Below are 20,925 nucleotides of genomic sequence, written 5' to 3' on the forward strand. Positions count from 1 at the left end.
CAAATCTTCAAACGCGAATTGCGGGTGAACGGGACGTCGGAAGTGGGTACCGTAAAGGGAATGTGGTAGCCCGCGACACGATCTCACTGATGGTGGAGTCAAATCTTCAATCGCGAATTGCGGGTGAACGGGACGTCGGAAGGGGGTACCGTAAAAGGAAATGTGGTAGCCCCCGACACGATCTTCCTGATGGTGGAGTCAAATCTTCAAACGCGAATTGCGGGTGAACGGGACGTCGGAAGTGGGTACCGTAAAAGGAAATGTGGTAGCCCGCGACACGATCTCACTGATGGTGGAGTCAAATCTTCAATCGCGAATTGCGGGTGAACGGGACGTCGGAAGGGGGTACCGTCAAGGGGAATGTGGTAGCCCCCGACACGATCTTCCTGATGGTGGAGTCAAATCTTCAAACGCGAATTGCGGGTGAACGGGACGTCGGAAGGGGGTACCGTCAAAGGAAATGTGGTAGCCCCCGACACGATTTTCCTGATGGTGGAGTCAAATCTTCAAACGCGAATTGCTGGTGAACGGGACGTCGGAAGGAGGTACCGTCAAAGGGAATGTGGTAGCCCCCGACACGATCTTCCTGATGGTGGAGTCAAATCTTCAAACGCGAATTGCGGGTGAACGGGACGTCGGAAGTGGGTACCGTAAAAGGGAATGTGGTAGCCCGCGACACGATCTCACTGATGGTGGAGTCAAATCTTCAATCGCGAATTGCGGGTGAACGGGACGTCGGAAGGGGGTACCGTCAAAGGAAATGTGGTAGCCCCCGACACGATCTTCCTGATGGTGGAGTCAAATCTTCAAACGCGAATTGCGGGTGAACGGGACGTCGGAAGTGGGTACCGTAAAAGGGAATGTGGTAGCCCGCGACACGATCTCACTGATGGTGGAGTCAAATCTTCAATCGCGAATTGCGGGTGAACGGGACGTCGGAAGGGGGTACCGTCAAAGGAAATGTGGTAGCCCCCGACACGATCTTCCTGATGGTGGAGTCAAATCTTCAAACGCGAATTGCGGGTGAACCGAACGTCGGAAGTGGGTACCGTCAAAGGGAATGTGGTAGCCCCCGACACGATCTTCCTGATGGTGGAGTCAAATCTTTAAAAGCGAATTGCGGGTGCACGAGGAAAGTGGGAAGCGGTTAGTGAATGTAGTAGCCTTCGACAAGATCTGTTATTGATGGTTGAATCGAAAGTGGCTAATAGAATACTGATCTGCCACACAAAAATGCGCTGAAGTCCCTTCGATCTCAAACGAGGACTTTGATAATTTTTTCAATGTTAATTTCTATGTTAATTTTTTTCCGTCTGTATGTATGTACCCACGTTGTCAAATTTTGTTTTTTATGCGTTTGTTTCTCAAGTTCTGTTAAATCCAAAGCCACTGAGAACAAACAAGACATTTTCGAGATATTCACAATTAAATGTTTACGTCTAGACGATCTTTTCACCCTTTGAGAGTATCTCACATATAAATAACATTAAGCAGTCCTGAAATAAAAAAATATTAAATTACTTACAATTTTTTCTTTTTGCACACTCAAATGCGGGCAAAATCGGGCCTTTAAAATACAAGTGCTTTAAAGGTTGATAAGTAATGTTACTTCAAATATGACTTGAAACTACGATCTGGGTTTGAAATAAAAAATCTTCTTATTCGTCGATTTTTGTAAATGTAAAATATTTCTTTCACTTGTACCTACCCTTTGTTTAAAGCTTTCACAAACGTGTGTAATTTAGATTATGCTGCCCAATATGTTACATCTCTTAATCGCAGCACTATTTGAAGTTTTAAATGAATGCACCAAATAAGAATACCTTTGACATTTCCTTCATATATGCCAGCATTATCGATGCATTTAAGAATTTGTTCGTAAGATGGTTCCTATTCATCCAAGAAAACAACTGTTTACATTCTTTATAATAGGCTTTACTGAATTTGGATTTTGCACCTACCAACTTTTCTTCAACCTTTGCAACAAGCCATCGAATCTTTTTCACCTGAAGTCATGTTATTTACAAAGACGGTGATTTATTTTTTAATTATATTGCAGATATAATAAAAAGTACTATAAGAAACACGTGTAATTGGTCTTTAAGCAACGTGTAAATTTTTTTTTATTATTATTATTATTAGCGCATCAACCGCGTAGGGTTATTTGCGCTGATATTATGCTTCTGTAATGAAATGACTATAATTGGTGTATGACATTGATAGATTTTAGATAGTTTGTAACGTTTCCGAAGTTGCACTTCTCTCCTAATATATCTCGAAGGGATCCTTGAATGTGGTGTCGGGAACGCTGGATATACATGAGGTGAAGATGTGATTGACTGTGAGGTCCACATCACATACGTCGCATTTGGGTTTGTCACTTTTATTTAACAAATATTCGTGAGTCATTTTTGTATGTCCTATTCTTAGTCTATTGATTATAACTTGGGCTTTCCGGGTAGATGGTGATGGTAATATTACGTTTACATTTGGTTTAATTTCCCGTAATTTTGAAATTGACGCACTGTGTTTATTTTGCCCGAGATTTTGCCACTCCCGTAATACTTGTTGTTTAATGAAGAATTTAAGGTCACTATGTATGATTACACTTATATTATTTGTGTCGTTCGTTGCGCCTGTTTTAAAGACTTGATTATACACTCGTGTCTTAATATATTTATGTTTTTCGTTATGGAGACGTGGTGATCCATACCAAACTTATATGCATATTTGTTATTGGCAGCTGGAAACGACGGAGCCCTTGGAAAAGTGAAAGTTGAAACTGAAACCAAACCACCAAAATACAACCAGCTTTAACAACTAACGTGTTTTGGCAGTAACGTTGTTATCAATAGCGAAGAAGAGAGTTGTCGGGAGGTATTCTCTCGAAACGTGTTCATTTTTTTTCCTACGACTTTCATTGAAAATGACATATGTCGTACAATTATGTTTACTTGAAAATTGACAATTTCGCTCACTTATGGCAAAATGTAACGGAAAACAAAACGCACCCGTGTGATTTGCTTTCTAATAAGATCTACCCTTAGACCATATAGTACATGGACTGCTATTAGCCCTATGCTTTCAATACAAAATGGGTGGTCATGGATAGAGGGCACTGTAGTCGTGGGTATGTGAATCTCAGGGTAAACTAAAGTCGTGTAAACACCACCCGGATCGCGTAAAGAGTAGCTTTTATAGTATTCGCGTAGTACGGGGAGCTTTAATTACTCTTGATTATCTTCTCTACATCCACAAATAAGAACAGGTTTGCTTTTTTTTGCATATCTAGGCCATTAATTAATTGACGTTTGTTAATTTATAGGTTGACAGTCTCAAATCGTATCTAATCGGGCAACTTCGGACAGAGTCGTTTACCCTGAAACTCACATACCCAGGCGATGTCCTTGACCATATTTTCGTTACAATTAGCAGTCCATGTACTATATGGTCTAAGGATCTACCATATATTAGAAATCCAATCGCATGTTACGTTTTGCTTTCGTAGTAGGCTAATCTTCTTTGTAACATCAACGTAGTAGGCATACGTCAAACTCTAAAATTGCGATTAGTTTATTCTTGAATTTATTCCCTTGTGCTACGCGTTTAATTCCTTACTTAATTTTAATGGCGAAAAGTGATTCTTCCATGGATATAGAGTGTACTCCCCGCAAAATCAGGGAAGAGGCAAAATCCACTACACTCGAATTACTACCAACTAAAATGTGGCTGAGGTATGAAAAGTAGGTAGCGTACGTCTAATAATATTAGTAAATTTCTTGCAGAAGCTCCAAACCACAAGTACCTCTTTGCTAAAGTAATTATAACAATAGTTCCTTGAAGAGAAATTGAACCTATTTCGTATTTTTAGATAGTTTTAGTAGTTGGTTCGAAATAAAACAACTTTTGTTTCATTATGTAAGTAGATTTTTGGTTGTATGGAGAGTCGTAGGAAAAATAGTGTACATGACTCGTTTGAAAGCCACTTTTCACACTCGTGTGATTGCCACACTCGGCTTCGCCTCGTATGGCAAACTTCACATCTCGTGTGAAAAGTATCGCTTTCAACACTCGTTACGTAATATACTATTTTAACTTGATTGCGGTTTTTGTCTCAGTTTTAATTAACAACCAATCCATTTAACGCTTAATTATGAAATCTATTAATGAATTTGCCGTATACGGAAAGGAGGAGGGAGGATCTGTTTGTTGTATTTGAACGACGTACCTTTTGTTTCACTTTCCCTTTCCTATTTAGACATTTAAACTATAACTTGTCCTAAATAGATAAAATTGAATTACATGAAGTACATTTAAATGTCACTCAAATTATTACGGGGGTGTGGCTTTGTTCACAAAGCCGCTTTATTAATAATCGACCACGACTAAATAAATACAACGAGCAATTACACCCGGCTTTATTTCAGGAAAATTTGCGCCTTGTACATTTAAATTGACAATCGATTTGTGGCACGTTACAAAAATGGTTACGTGTACCGTGGACTATTTTTATAAAAGTTTAATGTCAAGTTCACCTGGTAATGTTACATTACTCCGACAATTCTACATCGATACTCGATAGTGTGGGGTAATTGAGTTGAGTAAAAAGCAATTTATGCGAGTAGAGTTTGTGTTTTGTTCAATCCACAGAGTATAATTTTGGTGGCACTGAATGGTAGTGGGAAGCGGAACAAATGTTTGAAAGCTACTGCTCCTAACCCTTCTAAATGGAATGTGCGAGGGTTTTTTACCTATTTTTTCTAGTTTTGAAAGTGATACTTTTTTTCACGAATTTGTAGGTAAGCAAATAAGTGAAAAAGAGTCTTTTAAAAAATGTTATACACGAAATTTTTTGCATATAGTAATCCTTAGTGACCTAACCCATAAATAAATAATATTATTGACTCAAAAATTGGTGCTATTGTTCATAGATAGGACTAAACGCCATCGAAACGCATAGTGAAAATCGTGAATTTCGAAATGGAAATAAGGCAAAACCCAAAACGACGTCTGTCACTTCCAAACGTACATGATCTATTCTAATTTTTTCATTACGCACGGGTGTAGGTAATGGGTACTATATCATGCCTCTAAATTATACGTTATGACCTCATCAAAGTAAATTGTAGGTATAGGTAGCCCATTATCTCATAGATAATTTAAATAAACGATTGGTCGTAGTACTCGTAGTGTCATAATTTGGAATATGTCTGTCTGTCTTTACACAATAGCGCTTTGCCCCTATCGATTTCAGGTTTTCTCTATTAGATTATGCCCTCTAGTGTATTGATTAGTTAATACAGTGTATTGGTATAATATAGTAGTAGTAGTAGTGTATTAATTTATGAAATAGATTTTGACTGACGTCCAAAATCTTGGTGCTTTCCGTTTGTCTTCTTCGAGTAATTATATACGCGAAGTGGCACGTAACGATTTATCTAAAACCACGTGGCTTCAATTTGTAATCGATATGAAAATAACTTTTGATTCCCCATTCCATTAGTTCCCATAATCAAACGGATATGTATGTTAACCAAAGGTTATTTTCATTGTGTCGCTGTCATGGAAACGTCACCTTTCATACTAGCCGATACTAAATTGTTTTATAAGTGGCGGTCCGCACGGACATCGATATTCTACAAGTGTCCGTTGGACGCAAAACGTTTTATTAGTAAAATGTGAATGATATTGTCGTAAGGTATGTCCCAGTTTGGTGATTCCATCGTGTTTGTTTATCCACTTAAGTGCTAGGATGTTATTTTCAGTTTTATGAACTAAAGTGTCATCTTGAAAAAATCCAAACAGGTAAATTTGACTAGTGAAATGTGCTCTTTAATCACGTCATTGCGATTAGATAGTAAATTGTGTGCAATGTTTGCAATAAGTGTTTTAAAAAAAATCAGTCTGCGTCACTTCCTCTATGTATTTATCAAACTCCCCTTTTGTTTATACCAATCGACATTCGTATATAATCTACCTAGATAATATGAAAGAAAAGGAATTACAGGAATTTTCCTCAACCTCTATACATTTATCCCACCGTTTCTCCAATAAACAGATACCATAAAACATTCTTTTGATACCTCACTTTTCTCATAAACCGCTCCCAAGTTATTCTCAAATTCTCAAAGTTCTTAGTTTTCGTATTCGTATTCCACAAACGCTTATCAAATTTCTCACAATATTCCAGCAAATTTCTCGAAATTTTATTGTTCCTTTCAAGATCTTCTTTAAAATTCCTCCATGAATTCCCCATTAAGTTCTCCTCACTGTCCTCTGCTCAGATTCGCCTTAAACTTCTACAATACTTTTCTTAATTTCCTCCCAAACCTCACCTCTCTTCTTAAGCTTTTATTAAGTTTTCTAGAGATCAGAACAGATAGCATTGAATATTTTTGTAATATACCAGGAATATTCAAAAAAGTTATTTGAACATGTATTAAATTACACCTATAATAACGTGCCTTGTAAGATATACTAGGGATATGCGAATGGAATATATTCTGAGAATAAACTAGAATATTCTTTCGGCTGCAGCGCGAAGGTGCTTGATGGATATGATTTCTCGCTCTTACCTTAATTTCTATCTTCGGTATTCATCCAGTGGATGGATTGCACGAAGCGCTTTGCGAAAACGAGCGGAGGAGCAGATTTGGCACTGCGTGACGCTGCTTAACGAATGCTACTTTCCCACGAATTACATATACCTAGGTATCGCCTTTGTAAATTCTGACCTAATTAGGGCTTTATCTTACAACGACAGAATGTATAAAACTCCTCGATTATGATAAGCTTTTTGTAATTCGACATTCGGTTACGACAGACACACTTAACTCGCTTTTCTTGCTCTTGTTTTAATTACAATAACCCGCTTCATTTACATCATCCCGATTATGCACACCTAACGCAGTATAAATCCTTTATCATATTTTATAAACTATAATGGACTAACCGACTGAAAGACAAATCCGAAAATATATTCCCTTTGCTGATTGTAAACCATGCCTTCTTTTGCGAAGGTACTAATTCTGTTTTTCTTTCCAGTCAAACATGGCTCTCGTCATATTATCTGAAAATGTACACGTTGTACAGACATTAACTCGACATACAAGTGATGTAACATGCTGTGATTTTGCACCAAATTTTACACTAATTACCGGATCAAGGTAGGTAAAGACGCGGGCTGTTAGTACTTTACCGTAGGTACAATTTTGAATTGCAGCGATAAGACAGTTAGAGTGTGGAAATGGGTTCCACAGTCTGGTTACGAGGAGAATTCATATTCTCCTCTAAGAGGCCACAAGTACGGCGTAACCTGTGTGAGAGTTTCCCCTCAAGGTTCCATGCTGGTTTCGACCTCTATCGATGGTACTGCGGTTTTATGGAATTTACATGCCGGTACCAAGATTCACACGATGGTTCAAATGAATGGAGATGCAATAAGGGTCTGTAGGTAAGGAATTTATTCTTTTGTTTCCCGTATTCTCATAGCATGTTGAAATCCATTTTATGTAACTCAGGTTGAATCTACGCCTACCTCGTGGGTGGAATGAGTTTACTGTTCTGCACAACACGCACTGCGCTTTCCTCACGCTCTAGAGTCTAGAATAAAAGTTTTTGTTGCCTACTCGCTTCTCCACAAGTCAATCTAACGTTTGCGATGAATTTTTAATTACATTTCAAGGTCCTTACTCAGATAATCAATTTTTAATTTAAATACCATTTTCTCTGTGACCATGATTAGATGTTGCTGCCCTACTTTTGTTGCAGCATAAATGTCAAAGTATATTTCTGTTCCTTTAAATTAATAATGAACCTTTGAGAATGCTGTCTGTTCAAAACTTAATATTGATATTTCATGGTGCCCACCAAACGTAACATATATTTTGCTTCAGAAGTTTGAATGTATTATTAAAAAAGCAAATTTTACATTTTGTGTTTGGTAGGTAACAAACAAGGTAGTAAATTCGACTTTCCCCTCGTAATTTCTTCCAACCAAGATTTATTTCATTGCCCTCTCTTTATATTCCACGTGTTTATTTTATATATTTTTATTGAAAGACTACCATAGACTATCCAATTAGAGTATAACTATCATGACTGATTTTTAGATTCGCGCCTGATAGCTCTGTACTTGTGACCGCTGGTGATAATGGTGCTATTTGCATTTGGGACTTAGTACATCGAAGTTTAACAAGGTATGTACTCATATATATATTTCGGTTATGACAAAAATGATTAAATAGATCTCTGGAACTTCTACAACACTTTTTGCTATTATTTTGTACTCGATTTTGAATTTGTGCCGCAAGTATCTTCAAGGTGTTTCAGCTTGAAATTTAAATTATACGTTAGGATGGAGAATGGAGATGGAAAACCTCTATAAACCCTTTTCCTAGTATTGGAAAGCGTTGCAGAACATTTTGCCCTCCTCTCAGAGCTTTGTAGATCCTAGCACCTTTTTAATCGCTTTCCAGGGGGCTCTCCCAGATCTTCCTAGATTCCTTCTAGAAATCCATCCGTAACATTCTGATGCTTTTCAGTGCGCTTTTTGGACTCCTAGTGGTCTCTTATACTCTGCAGAGCCCGGGTTACATTGTCAGAGCATGCTAGAATCATCACAAAATCTTTTACACCCATTCTACGTTCTCAATAGGAAAGTTGAAAAGAAAGGGAAAATGTTTTATATAGCAGAGGAAGACATGAATCGTGACTGATTTGGTGGTGGTCGTAAACGGTTTTTTTTGTGACGTCACATGAATCAAATGACGACATTAATTTCACCAATAGTGCCTTAGATCGTCGAATTTAACACTATAATTTAATGTTGTTTTTTGAAATAAAAATAGATGCAATTAACGTTAAATATGTATCTTTTATATGTAAAACCCTTACATTTAAGGACGAATCAGTAAAATCATCCTCCAAAAGAATGTCTTAGTCCGTTTGTAACTTTTCAACCCAGAAAACTGAACAATGCTATAATTTTCAGAACAATTTTTCATCACGAAGGAACAACGCAAGCGTTAGCCTTTACCCCCGATAGCCAGTATTTAATAAGTGCCTGTTCTTTAGAAGTAATAAGCGTTTGGAGTATGCAGGATATTCTTGAAACGGCTGGCGAAGATTCGTGTTCATCCTTGGCTGTGATTGACAATGCTCATGACTTAGGAATTCTTTGCATGGATATCTCACCTGTGATTTTAAACAATGGTAGGTAGCGACAAAGATGGCGTGACATATTAAAATAAGACAGTCTTATTTGTAGAAGAAGACCCTCTAGTTAAGCAGTACACATTAGCCACAAGCGGCAATAGTCACGATATTAAAATGTGGACAGTATTGACACGTGTCAAGCCAAAGTACTGCTCCTCACAAAATCTGGTTTCCGTCGAGAATACCAACTCACTAATTGGACATAAATCTGCTGTCACTTGCATAAAGTATCACTCCACCGGAGCGTACCTTATTTCGTGTGGCCTTGATAAGTACATCAAAATTTGGGATCACAACGGAGGATGTATCACCACAATGAAAACTCACACTCGATATGTCAACTGTGTGTCGTTCTCAAGGGACGGTGGACTAGCCGTTTCGGGTATAGTTACACCTGTTGCACCTCATCTCGGTTTCATTCTTTTCTTTACAGGATCAAACGACAAAACTGTCATAGTTTGGGGATTGACGGAAGACATCTCTGTCGATTCCAAACTGGTTAAGCCCTTTGCGCTTTTGGCGAACGCGCTTAATAATCTACAAGAAATGCAAGTCGTCAAAAACGCGGAAAGTTCCGAGACGTTCGAGTTGGTGGAAAAAATAGACGACATTTTCGAAAGTGCCATTAACTCTTGTCATTTTTATGGCAATCACCTACTGGCCGTCGGATCGAGGTGAGTAAAGTGAAAATAAATTCCGTTATCTACTTTATGATTTTACTTAAAGTGATAAGCTAGTTAAACTGTTTAAAGTTGATGAAAATAACGCCATAGAAGAGACGGATTCTTCGCCATTAGACGGACATAGTTATTCGGTGAATCATGTCGAGTTTTCAAAGGACGGAAGCCGTCTGGCGACTTGTTCCTTGGACGGTTGTACCATCATATGGGATCCAAATGTGAGTTTTCTGTACAAAAAATGTGTAGACTTGTCTTAAAGGCTTATTAAACAAATTATTATTATTATGGTATTAGGGGTGGTGCCAGTCGGATCCTGCACTGCGACCACCTCTTTAACGAAGTCCAGGTTTTTGATAGGGCGGACTTTTTGTATAAGTTTCTCATTTTCAAGTAGGCGTTCCTTTGCTTTGCCTGGTTGATAGACACATTGGTGTTTACTGATGGACTCGGTGAATAAGTTTCTCCAATAGTTTTAGGAGAAACGACGTCAGACTGGTGGAATCTAAACGACTAGGCTTGGGCGTATGAGTCTCGCTCAGGTTTCGGAATGCAACTTCGACGTCCCTCCACACTATGGGTATGTATCCTAGGGGAATACTTATGTAATGTACATAGTGTGGAGGCTAACAGGCCGAGATCTTTTTGAAGTAGAGCAGGAAATATTCCATCCATTCCTGGGGATTTATGTGGATGGCAAGTCTTCACTACCCACCTATTTGCCAAGGCAAAACCCAATCTCCTCTGTTCCCCTTGAGAGGTGTTTCCACAGTATTTGGTTCGCCCGCCCGCATGATTTTGAGCGAAGGTCTTTGATCCCGGAAAGTGTGATTGAAGCAAAAGCTGCAGTGTTTCCTTTGCGGTCTCTGTATACCTCCCCTCAATTTTCTTCAAGAAACTGATTCTACCCTCTGTTCCTTTTTGTACAGTGCGATCAATAATGAGTTGCTGCGCCGCCCGCTTCAATAAATTATGACGTTAGTAATCATTTGCCGCAACAGGCGTGGTGCACCAATACTAAAACATAACCTTTAACTTCAAACCAAAGTAAACTTTTGACGTTTAACCATATTTAATCTAAATCAATGTAGAGCCCTTTGGAGTCTGGCACTTTCTGTAATTTGTTCAATTGCCTTCTCCTCTTCCTCCATGAGTCAGGTTTTGCCTTCCTTATGGCCTTATTATATTCAGTGAGTGTAGTTTGGTATGAACCCCATTCCCCTGTGTTTTTTTTGCTTGACTAAAAAGTTCCCTTGTCTGTGCCTGCAATCGAGAGAGTCCCTCGTGCCACCAGGGCAGGGGCGGTACAGCCCCACACAGTGTGAGAGTATTTTAGGCTCTCCAGTATCAGGTTTTTTTTGACGAAAATACACTTTTTGAAGCACCAGGAATCCGGATTTAAAAAAATCTCAATTATGTAGTTCGGTCTGTCGGTTTGTCTGTCTGTCTGTACTCTCATATCCGGCTCAATCGATTGCAACCAAATTTGGTACAAATATTTTTAACAAAAGGGCAGAATCGCGCATGCGCAGATGTGCGGGTGGTATCTGCGCTAGCCACAGCAAATGTTTTTAATAAGCCTTCAGTCTACACAATTTTGTGCCCATAATAGCTGTGTTATGGGAGTCAAAACTTTAGACAGGTGAAAAAACGATGGAACTCGTAGAAAGCAGTCTGGCGATTAGAAATTGCAGATTCTCCCCAGACGGAAAGCACTTAATCACGTCGGGAGATGACGAAAACGCGAATACGTGGGATCTTGAAACGGGAGAATTAATTGCGTAAGTAGCACACGCAGAAAACGCGAAGAGTGAACATTTCAAATTTCGGCAGAACCTTTGAGGGGCATTCAGACGCGGTCACGTCCGGATGTTTTTCACCGGATGGAAAAATTATGGCGACCACTTGCCATAATTCGGATTTTCGCTTGTGGACTGTCGAGGCGGTCAATATTCACATTCAAGACGACGCACACGATTTGGGTATACAAAATTCGGATTTTTCGGAGAATTTGGAGCCGATTCCTCTTCTCACAATGAATAATAAGCAGCATTATCTATTGGCCACATGCGGCAATGACAGTTTGGTGAAACTGTGGAGAATTTGCATACCGAAGGAGGATGACGAATATGCGTTTTCAAATGTAGAAGTGAAGCTGTGGCGTACCCTGCAAGGGCACGGAGGAAGTGTTACGTGTGTTCGATTATCACCGGAATCTGGAGAAATCGCTTGTTCAACAGCGACAGACAGGCAGGCGCGGCTGTGGTCGGTGTACAGTGCAGAATGCCTACATGTCTTAGATCACGATTCTATCGTTACTTCATGCTCCTTCACGTATGACACTTCTCTACTCGCCATCGGTTGCTTAGATAAAACTCTATGGATCTGGAAGTTACCTCAACAATTAGTAAGATGATAAAATACATATACCGCTACTAAAGTCGCAATTTTCTCAGGTGGTGCGATCGATGTTGCTCAATAAAGTAACGGCGTACAGACGAAAGCTTATAGTCAATTGGAGTACCGAAGACGTCCTCAAATGGTTGCATGAAATCGAGTTTACCAGCATAGTACCAAATGTCATCAACCTCGCTTTGAATGGGCAGAAAATTTTGACGCTTGAAGTGGAACAAATTTGTTCCGGAATGGGTTTAGGTAAGTACAAGACAATTTAGAGCGAAGACCAGTGGCCATTTCTGTATTCTACATTACTGCGTTTGTATTTCTACCATTATAGTATTCGCACGAGAGGATTTCGAAATTAAAATCTGTTTAACTGGGTTGCTAGGTTTTGCTGTGGTAATTACTGCCGGTTAAATTTTGGAAAATCTCTATTAGTGCAGTTAGAGGCAAAAAGAGGGGTTTTTTTTAGTTGTTGGCACATACTCGAACTTCACGCACATCCCGTGTGGCGAGACAAAAAGATTCCCTCCCTTCAGAATATTCAGCAGAATTGAATCTCTTCCCTACTTCAAGTTATATATTACAAATTCACAACCCCTCAGAGTCCCTCCCACTAACCGCATTGTATATACTTGGGTTGCCATAGTTAATAAATCGCAAGTCTAACGGCATTTAATGAGCCATTTTGGAAACGTGCGTTTATAAGGGTAAAAATGTCTGCTGAATCCGAATTCGGATGTTGCCAAGCTGATTTTTGGCTAATTTCAAAATGGCGGCCAAATATACAGAGTGAGCAACAAAGATTGAAGCGTGCCGCTTCAGCTAAATTGGCAATGTGCCGCTCATAGCATATGCTGATTTGATACAAGATACGAAATACGAATAGACGCACGTCACTGTGACAGCGCTGAACGTCATTTTCGTATACAACTCCATACAAAGAAGGTAGTTTTGATATTAATAGGAACAAGCGGTGATGACGCACGCTTCAATCATTGTTGCTCACACTGTATAAATTTGCATGCCAGACGCATTTTACATAGGTAGTTTTTCGGATTGAGGTGTTAAAAAAACATACAGGAGGCACAGAAAATTGCAAAACTTATATATTGGGTACATTATACAGACAACACGGTAACAATATAGAGATAATCCTGACGGCAAATGTATTACCTATATTTCGTTCAAAAATTTTAACGGAACTTAAATTTCTTCATCATTCTGCTCATTTTTTTTACGATTGAAGCAGTCGCCAAGACACTTGTTATTTGTAGATATTTGTGCACTTTTAGTTCATAGCATAATTTATTTAAAGCTAAGTTTTTAGGAGGACTAGTCTGACCATTCGATTTTTCAGTGTCTCTTATCGCATTTGCGAGACAATATGTATGGTACAAAATGTCCCCGGCAACAGCATCATGAGTAGATGCAACTCTACGCCCTTCTGTACCCACTGCACCCAATGTAAATTTCCATATGAGCGTCCGCCTAAAAAACTCAAGTTGTTTTTGAAAAATAAAATTTTATATTAATAATATATAAATTTTATATTTTATAAATTTACACCTTTATCTACAAAATATTCGGACTATTTTTTTTTTAAAGTTCATAGCAACTGAATATCGGCTGTTTAAAGATTAGATATTTTGCACCGATTATTGTGCTAACCTATTTTATTGTTTTATTCTCGATCAAGACGATTTATGGAAAAAGTAAACCCACAGTTTTCTAGATAAGTTACTTCTGAACATTACCCTAAAAAATGAAATCATATTTTTTGTAAATAAAGTCTGTATCTTGGCGGGCGGTAAATAAACAATTTGAGTGTAGCAAGTGGAGCCGCTGCACTGTATCGGCGGGAACGAAGGGGTAAACCACCTAGTTAATTCGGTGTACAAATAGTAGTTAATGAATTAAAATTAACTTTTAATGTAGTTAATATGTTCTGTAAATGCAGTTAATTTCAAGTTAATTCAGTGAATGTGCTAATGAACAGATCTCGGGACAGATGGACAGGCACCGTAAAATTATAAACTCTCTACGTCCTAGGAGATCGACCATAATCTGAAAATGTTGGTTATTTAAAATATTTTTGCTATAGTGTGTTTTATAAAGAATTTAATAACCTGTCATATTATGTAATAATACACAGGGTGTTCCATATCAAAGTCACATTTTTGTTATCATCTGAAAAATGCGAAGTGGTTTTGCTTTTTTAATTGCAGATTTGAATTCATTGGAAAAAATACGCAATTTTTATTTATATACATTTATATGTACAGTGTGTAAAGCGATGGGGTGTACAAGAGGGAAATTTTTTTTAAATATTGATTTATGAAAAAAATTTATTCTTCATGGTTGCTTTGAAAGTACCAAAAACGTTTCGATGGTTTGTGGATTGACAGCAATACGCTCTTTTGATTATAATGTAGCATTCTACATAACTTTCAATAAAAAAAATAAATTTTATTATTTTTTCAGATTTCTATAAATAAATTTTAGATTATCGAAACGTTATTGGTACTTTCAAAGCAAGCAAAAAATATCATGAAGAACAATTTTTTTTCATGAATCAATATTTAAAAAAAAAATTCCCTCTTGTATACCCCATCGCTTTACACACTGTATATATAGTTGGAAAAAACCTAAGTACTTACCAACGGTTATTAAAAAGCACAAAATTTAATAACAAACAAAATTTGCTGAGGAAAATGTAAAACACTAATTTAATTAATTCACAGCTTTTTTGGGACACCCTATATATCACCACAGGATATATTTTCCTACATTTTCCGAACTAGCTATGAAGTTAATTAACCAACTCTTACGTATATACAGGGTGTTACACGACCGTTCGAAAAAAAAAATCGGGTTGTAGAGGGCATCAAAACAAGCACTTTTTCCAAATAAACCGAGGGTCCAACGTGTTTCGTTTGGGAGCCACCCCCCAAAAAGTGTTGAAATCTGCATTTCTTCTTTAATTTTTTTCTCAGCAACCATAAGAGTTACAAAGTCGGGTGGCATGTCTTTGAATAGGTTTTTGGGTATGCTCTTTCCGATTTTGCAATTTTTTTTTCAAAATTCCTACCCCTAAAGGGCGTTGCTAAAAAAAATTCTGATTTCGACGAAATTTGGTATCTGGGGGTTTTTTAACATGAAAATCACGAATCTGAAATTAGTTTTTGAAAATTCGAAAAAAAAAGTTCCACTGCAATTCTTGGCGGGACAACCTCCACGAAATTTGTTGTGTACATACTAAACGAGTTAAGGAACAAAACTGTCGAACAGTTTTTTAAAATAACTTTTCAAACAAAAGTTATACTCATTTGAATGTTGGTCCTTCGGGTCGCGTGGTGTAAGCCAGGAGCGTGTTCTTTTGGAAGAGATTAGGATCATAGTGAAAAAGTATCATACGGAAAGTGATTTGACTTTTTCCCCTACCTTATTTAGATAATAAATAATCGATCAGCGCTTTAAGATACCTTGGAGGTGTTTTAATCGATACATCGGATTTTTTAATCATTTAATGACCGAATTAATTCCAAATAACAAAATATCGACTCAAACCGTTAATCTTTTGTTTTTGCGACATTGTCAACCAACACATGCGAAATTATAGCTTACTAGTAGGCTTGGGACACTTCGCGACCCGAAGGACCAACATTCCAGTTTTGCACACAACAAATTTCGTGGAATTATCTCTATTTTCGTTGTCCCGCCAAGAATTGCAGTGGAACTTTTTTTTTCGAATTTTCAAAAAATAATTTCAGATTCGTGATTTTCATGTTAAAAAACCCCCAGATACCAAATTTCGTCGAAATCAGAATTTTTTTTTGAAGTTTATTAGGGGTAGGAATTTTGAAAAAAAAAATTGCAAAATCGGAAAGAGTTTTTTTAATGCTGAGAAAAAAATTAAAGAAGAAATGCAGATTTCAACACTCTTTGGGGGGTGGCTCCCAAACGAACCACGTTGGACCCTCGGTTTATTTGGAAAAAGTGCTTGTTTTGATGCCCTCTACAACCCGATTTTTTTTTTTCGAACGGTCGTGTAACACCCTGTATACCTAAGTAATAAATTATGGAAAACAATTTAATACTAAATAGTACACAATACAATAGATAGTGGCGCCATCGTGCTGTATTTGTGAACTAGTGCAAAATTCGGCCTGGCAACATCCAGAATCGGATTCAGCACATTTTTTTACATCTAAAAAACCATGTGGCCAAAATGGCTCATAAAATGCCGTTAGAATTAAGAAACAGAGTCGTTTTTCGATTTGGCCACTTAACTATAATAGAATCGTTATCCGCGCAACCGAAAATTTCTACGACCAATTTCGACGAATATTGTCGGGGGACCTTTTTAAATGCGTGACTAAGTTGCCATTACAAGTAAGCTAATAATAAGCGAACAAATTCGTTTCGTAGAATTATCCCATTAACGTGCTCTCATTTAAACAAATTGTTACCACGAAAGTGTTGAGGTGCAAGGTGCAAAACGTTCATTGCGCTATATTTGGAGCAGCTAGCTACGTTAAAAAACAAGTTTTTTCAAAACTGTGCAATCTCTTATGTATACATGGTGTTATTAGATTTACATGAAACGGCAACCAGTAAAAAGACCATTAATTCGTGCTTTTTAGGCTGTCAAAAAAAACCTTAGTTATAAGGGTCATTTTGGACTTTTCCATACTGCGGAACGTTGGTTAATTATTCCAGTAAATAAACCAAATTTCAACTAATAAATTGCGGCAAACCTGAAACACGGTTTGTTCCGGATTCAAATTTGTCAACCATATTTCGAGATTCGAATTTGTAAATGGCGGAATAATGTAGGCCCTGCTTTCTACAGCCCACACGCACCCATGCAGCGTCTCTACTCATTCTAATGGGCTCCAGAACCTGGTGGTATAACCTCAGGAAGTGAAAATATGCACTGGGTGATAATTGTTTTCAATTTGTTAGAGCGAGTAGTTGAGCTAACTACTGTCACCATACATATGCATACCAAGATTTTCTCACCTGCTGCTGAAATTTCTTGGGAACTGGCAGCAGGCTCATCGAATCTCTCCGTGTGGTCCACCAATGATAGGTTGGCAGAATTGATTCTTTCCAAAACCAAAAATGTTTGAAGTGGTGTCGCAGCCCGATATGGCGTGCAGGAGCAAGCTACAGCCTTTAGAGTTGTACTTCTAGGAGTAGGGGAATAGATTGCGTCTGTATGTTTCCCACTCGCTGGTTTTTTGAGGTAGACATTTTTGACGCAGGTGTTGTGCCAGTCAACAGGACTAGTAGGTTAATGCCATGCCTTCCCCGACAATGATGATCGTGTCGTACGTGGAAGAGAGGCATTTAGCTGCGGCAACTATCAATCATCAATTGCATGTTACTGGAGAGCAGGTTCTTAAAGCGGTCCTTGCTCCCTCCATTGGCCAGGAACTTATCCTGAGGTGTAGTGTTAACAGTTGTGTCAAACACCACATCTGATGATGCCTTGTACTTTCTTGCTTATTTAGCAGTCTTGATTCTTTGCTGAGAAGGATCTGTAGTGTCACCATCACATGGGTACCAAAGTGACGCCTTGACGAAAGCCTTGCAAATCTCTCTAAAGGTTGAGCTTTCGTTCCATACAACCTTGTACAGAAGGTACCACCAATAGCGACCATGGAAATTGTGAGAGTTGGAAGGCAGATGGCGTTGATGTCACGTTGCTGTACTTCTCCATTTCTTGAGCAAAATTTTGTAGTAGGTCAGTCCACTTCAACAGCGTGCTTTCAGTTATGCCCTGTCCGATTATTCTTCCCATTATTTCATATCCTTCATGAGCATTTGCTCAATAGTGTAACGGGTGGTCGCTTTAAACCATTTTTTTAATTTATATTTTGGTAAGCATAGGAAGATTTACACATGCACCGCTTTATAGCGAACAGAAACAAAATTACGTCTGGGAATAAAACAACAGTGTGTTTTCAACAAAAGATGTTTGGGTTTTTTATCTTTTGAGAAGAGCGAGCATTGGTTAGATCGTGTAAACGGACACATTTGGTCACATTTTTTTTAATTGATCTAAAAATGTAGTTTTAGGCAAGGCGCAATTGAGACACACACGGCGCACACACACAACTCATAGCAACACACGCCTTATGTTCTGTTAAAATTACTAAAAAATCCTGGCTGTTAGATACTGTGTGGCGCCAGGTGTGGTTCGTATAATCGTATGTTATCCTAAGCGTCAAAACCTGCGTGTGCGCATAATTCCAACAGAATAAAAAGTGTGATCATGGCTTGCGTTGCGTGCGCCACGTGTGCATCATTTTGTTTTAAACATAGGAATTTGACAATTGTTGGTTGCATCGGTCAAAATCAACATGCCATTTCTACTATAAATTTAACTGATTTAGATGACGAACAAGAAGAGAGGTTCGCCAAGGAACTCAAGTGGCTAAAACTGGACGAGTTACAGCACCCCAACGTTTCGGACAATCAGCCGGGTGAGGTTCCCCCCGAATATCTGTGCCCAATTACCCAAGAGATAATGCGAGAGCCTGTACGATGTAGCGACGGTTTCGTATATGAAAAACAAGCTATAAACGAATGGTTTATGTCGGGCAAATTTACTAGTCCCATGACGAACGAAACGTTGACCGATATAAACTTTACCATGGATCAGGAGATGAGAAATGCCATTCATAACTTTCTGTATCAGGATATGTAAGTCTCTATTCTAAATATTTCAATTCATATCGGTGACGGGAGCAGGCTCACAAATGAGTGAGATACAAAAGTCTGCCTCATTTTCTAACTATTTTAGTGTTCTGTATTAGTGCCTTTGTTATTATATACTTAGTAGATGTTTTAGACATATACACATATTGTAGGACGTGCATCAAGTCAAAATCTATTTCTTGAAAATCAAAAATACACCTTTGATAACAGTTCACATTCCTAATGTAAATTATAATTATGAGGCTTATAGCCTAAAATGTAGGAATAGCTGAGGTCATAGCTTTTCAAACGTTCGACAAAAAAAAAACTTTAATACTATGTGAGCGCTATGAACTTGGCGTATGTCTGTTTATAGCTTGAAACTACACACTGTGATACTATTTTGAAATTTTTAATTTTCTTTCACAAAGTTTATCTCAGGTTATAGTAAGCAAATGTTAATATTAGCATGCCGGAAAAAGTAAGTCTGTCGCACATGGTTAAAATTCACTCTGTTAACTCTAGGAAAGTTTAAATTTATATACTTACATTTTGTAGAAATAGAGCGACAATGTATTTGATATTATAAATTGCGAGAGTAATTTAGTCAGATTAGAGACATGGAATTAGTAATGGTCGATGCACCTTTGCATATTTGCAGTTTCTGTTAGTAAATTTTGAATTTGAAAATGCTTTAATTGTCACATTTTCATTTACTATTTTTGCTCAGTGCACAATAAGCCTTGGTAAATAATCGCCGTTGTCAGTTACTGTTAATTTCATTCGAATATGAGACACATTTGCAAAATGTAGAAAGCGCAATAACACCTTCATGTCTAATAAGAGAACACCAAATACATGTTCAATTTACATTTTTAATTGTATTGAACCTCTTTTCTATGTTTGTATACAATAATGTAAATTTTAGAAAATAAACTTTCTAGCACCTTCAAAATGTGATGTTTATATATCGGTAACATTGTAATGGTTCAGCGCACACACACAACTCATAGCAACACACGCCTTATGTTCTGTTAAAATTACTAAAAAATCCTGGCTGTTAGATACTGTGTGGCGCCAGGTGTGGTTCGTATAATCGTATGTTATCCTAAGCGTCAAAACCTGCGTGTGCGCATAATTCCAACAGAATAAAAAGTGTGATCATGGCTTGCGTTGCGTGCGCCACGTGTGCATCATTTTGTTTTAAACATAGGAATTTGACAATTGTTGGTTGCATCGGTCAAAATCAACATGCCATTTCTACTATAAATTTAACTGATTTAGATGACGAACAAGAAGAGAGGTTCGCCAAGGAACTCAAGTGGCTAAAACTGGACGAGTTACAGCACCCCAACGTTTCGGACAATCAGCCGGGTGAGGTTCCCCCCGAATATCTGTGCCCAATTACCCAAGAGATAATGCGAGAGCCTGTACGATGTAGCGACGGTTTCGTATATGAAAAACAAGCTATAAACGAATGGTTTATGTCGGGCAAATTTACTAGTCCCATGACGAACGAAACGTTGACCGATATAAACTTTACCATGGATCAGGAGATGAGAAATGCCATTCATAACTTTCTGTATCAGGATATGTAAGTCTCTATTCTAAATATTTCAATTCATATCGGTGACGGGAGCAGGCTCACAAATGAGTGAGATACAAAAGTCTGCCTCATTTTCTAACTATTTTAGTGTTCTGTATTAGTGCCTTTGTTATTATATACTTAGTAGATGTTTTAGACATATACACATATTGTAGGACGTGCATCAAGTCAAAATCTATTTCTTGAAAATCAAAAATACACCTTTGATAACAGTTCACATTCCTAATGTAAATTATAATTATGAGGCTTATAGCCTAAAATGTAGGAATAGCTGAGGTCATAGCTTTTCAAACGTTCGACAAAAAAAAAACTTTAATA

The 20,925-nt window shown here is 38.0% G+C and overlaps 1 protein-coding gene across 2 annotated transcripts; it reads left to right on the forward strand.

The window, feature by feature from the left end:
* Window positions 1–7,044: 7,044 nt before the first annotated feature.
* LOC116167907 (WD repeat, SAM and U-box domain-containing protein 1-like) lies at window positions 7,045–19,956 on the forward strand (the record flags this gene model as incomplete). 2 transcript variants are annotated; one of them, XM_031483507.1, is given in 11 exon segments in its annotated part: window positions 7,045–7,166; window positions 7,223–7,453; window positions 8,112–8,198; window positions 8,993–9,213; window positions 9,269–9,598; window positions 9,650–9,890; window positions 9,943–10,114; window positions 11,532–11,674; window positions 11,727–12,300; window positions 12,350–12,548; window positions 18,698–19,956. In XM_031483507.1, coding segments are annotated over 11 exon segments (2,634 nt in total), but the record flags the coding sequence as incomplete, so codon positions are not given.
* Between the last annotated feature and the right edge of the window lie 969 nt (window positions 19,957–20,925).

This window comes from Photinus pyralis, unplaced genomic scaffold (genome assembly GCF_008802855.1).
Source record: "Photinus pyralis isolate 1611_PpyrPB1 unplaced genomic scaffold, Ppyr1.3 Ppyr1.4_LG1, whole genome shotgun sequence".
Classification (NCBI taxonomy): domain Eukaryota; kingdom Metazoa; phylum Arthropoda; class Insecta; order Coleoptera; family Lampyridae; genus Photinus; species Photinus pyralis.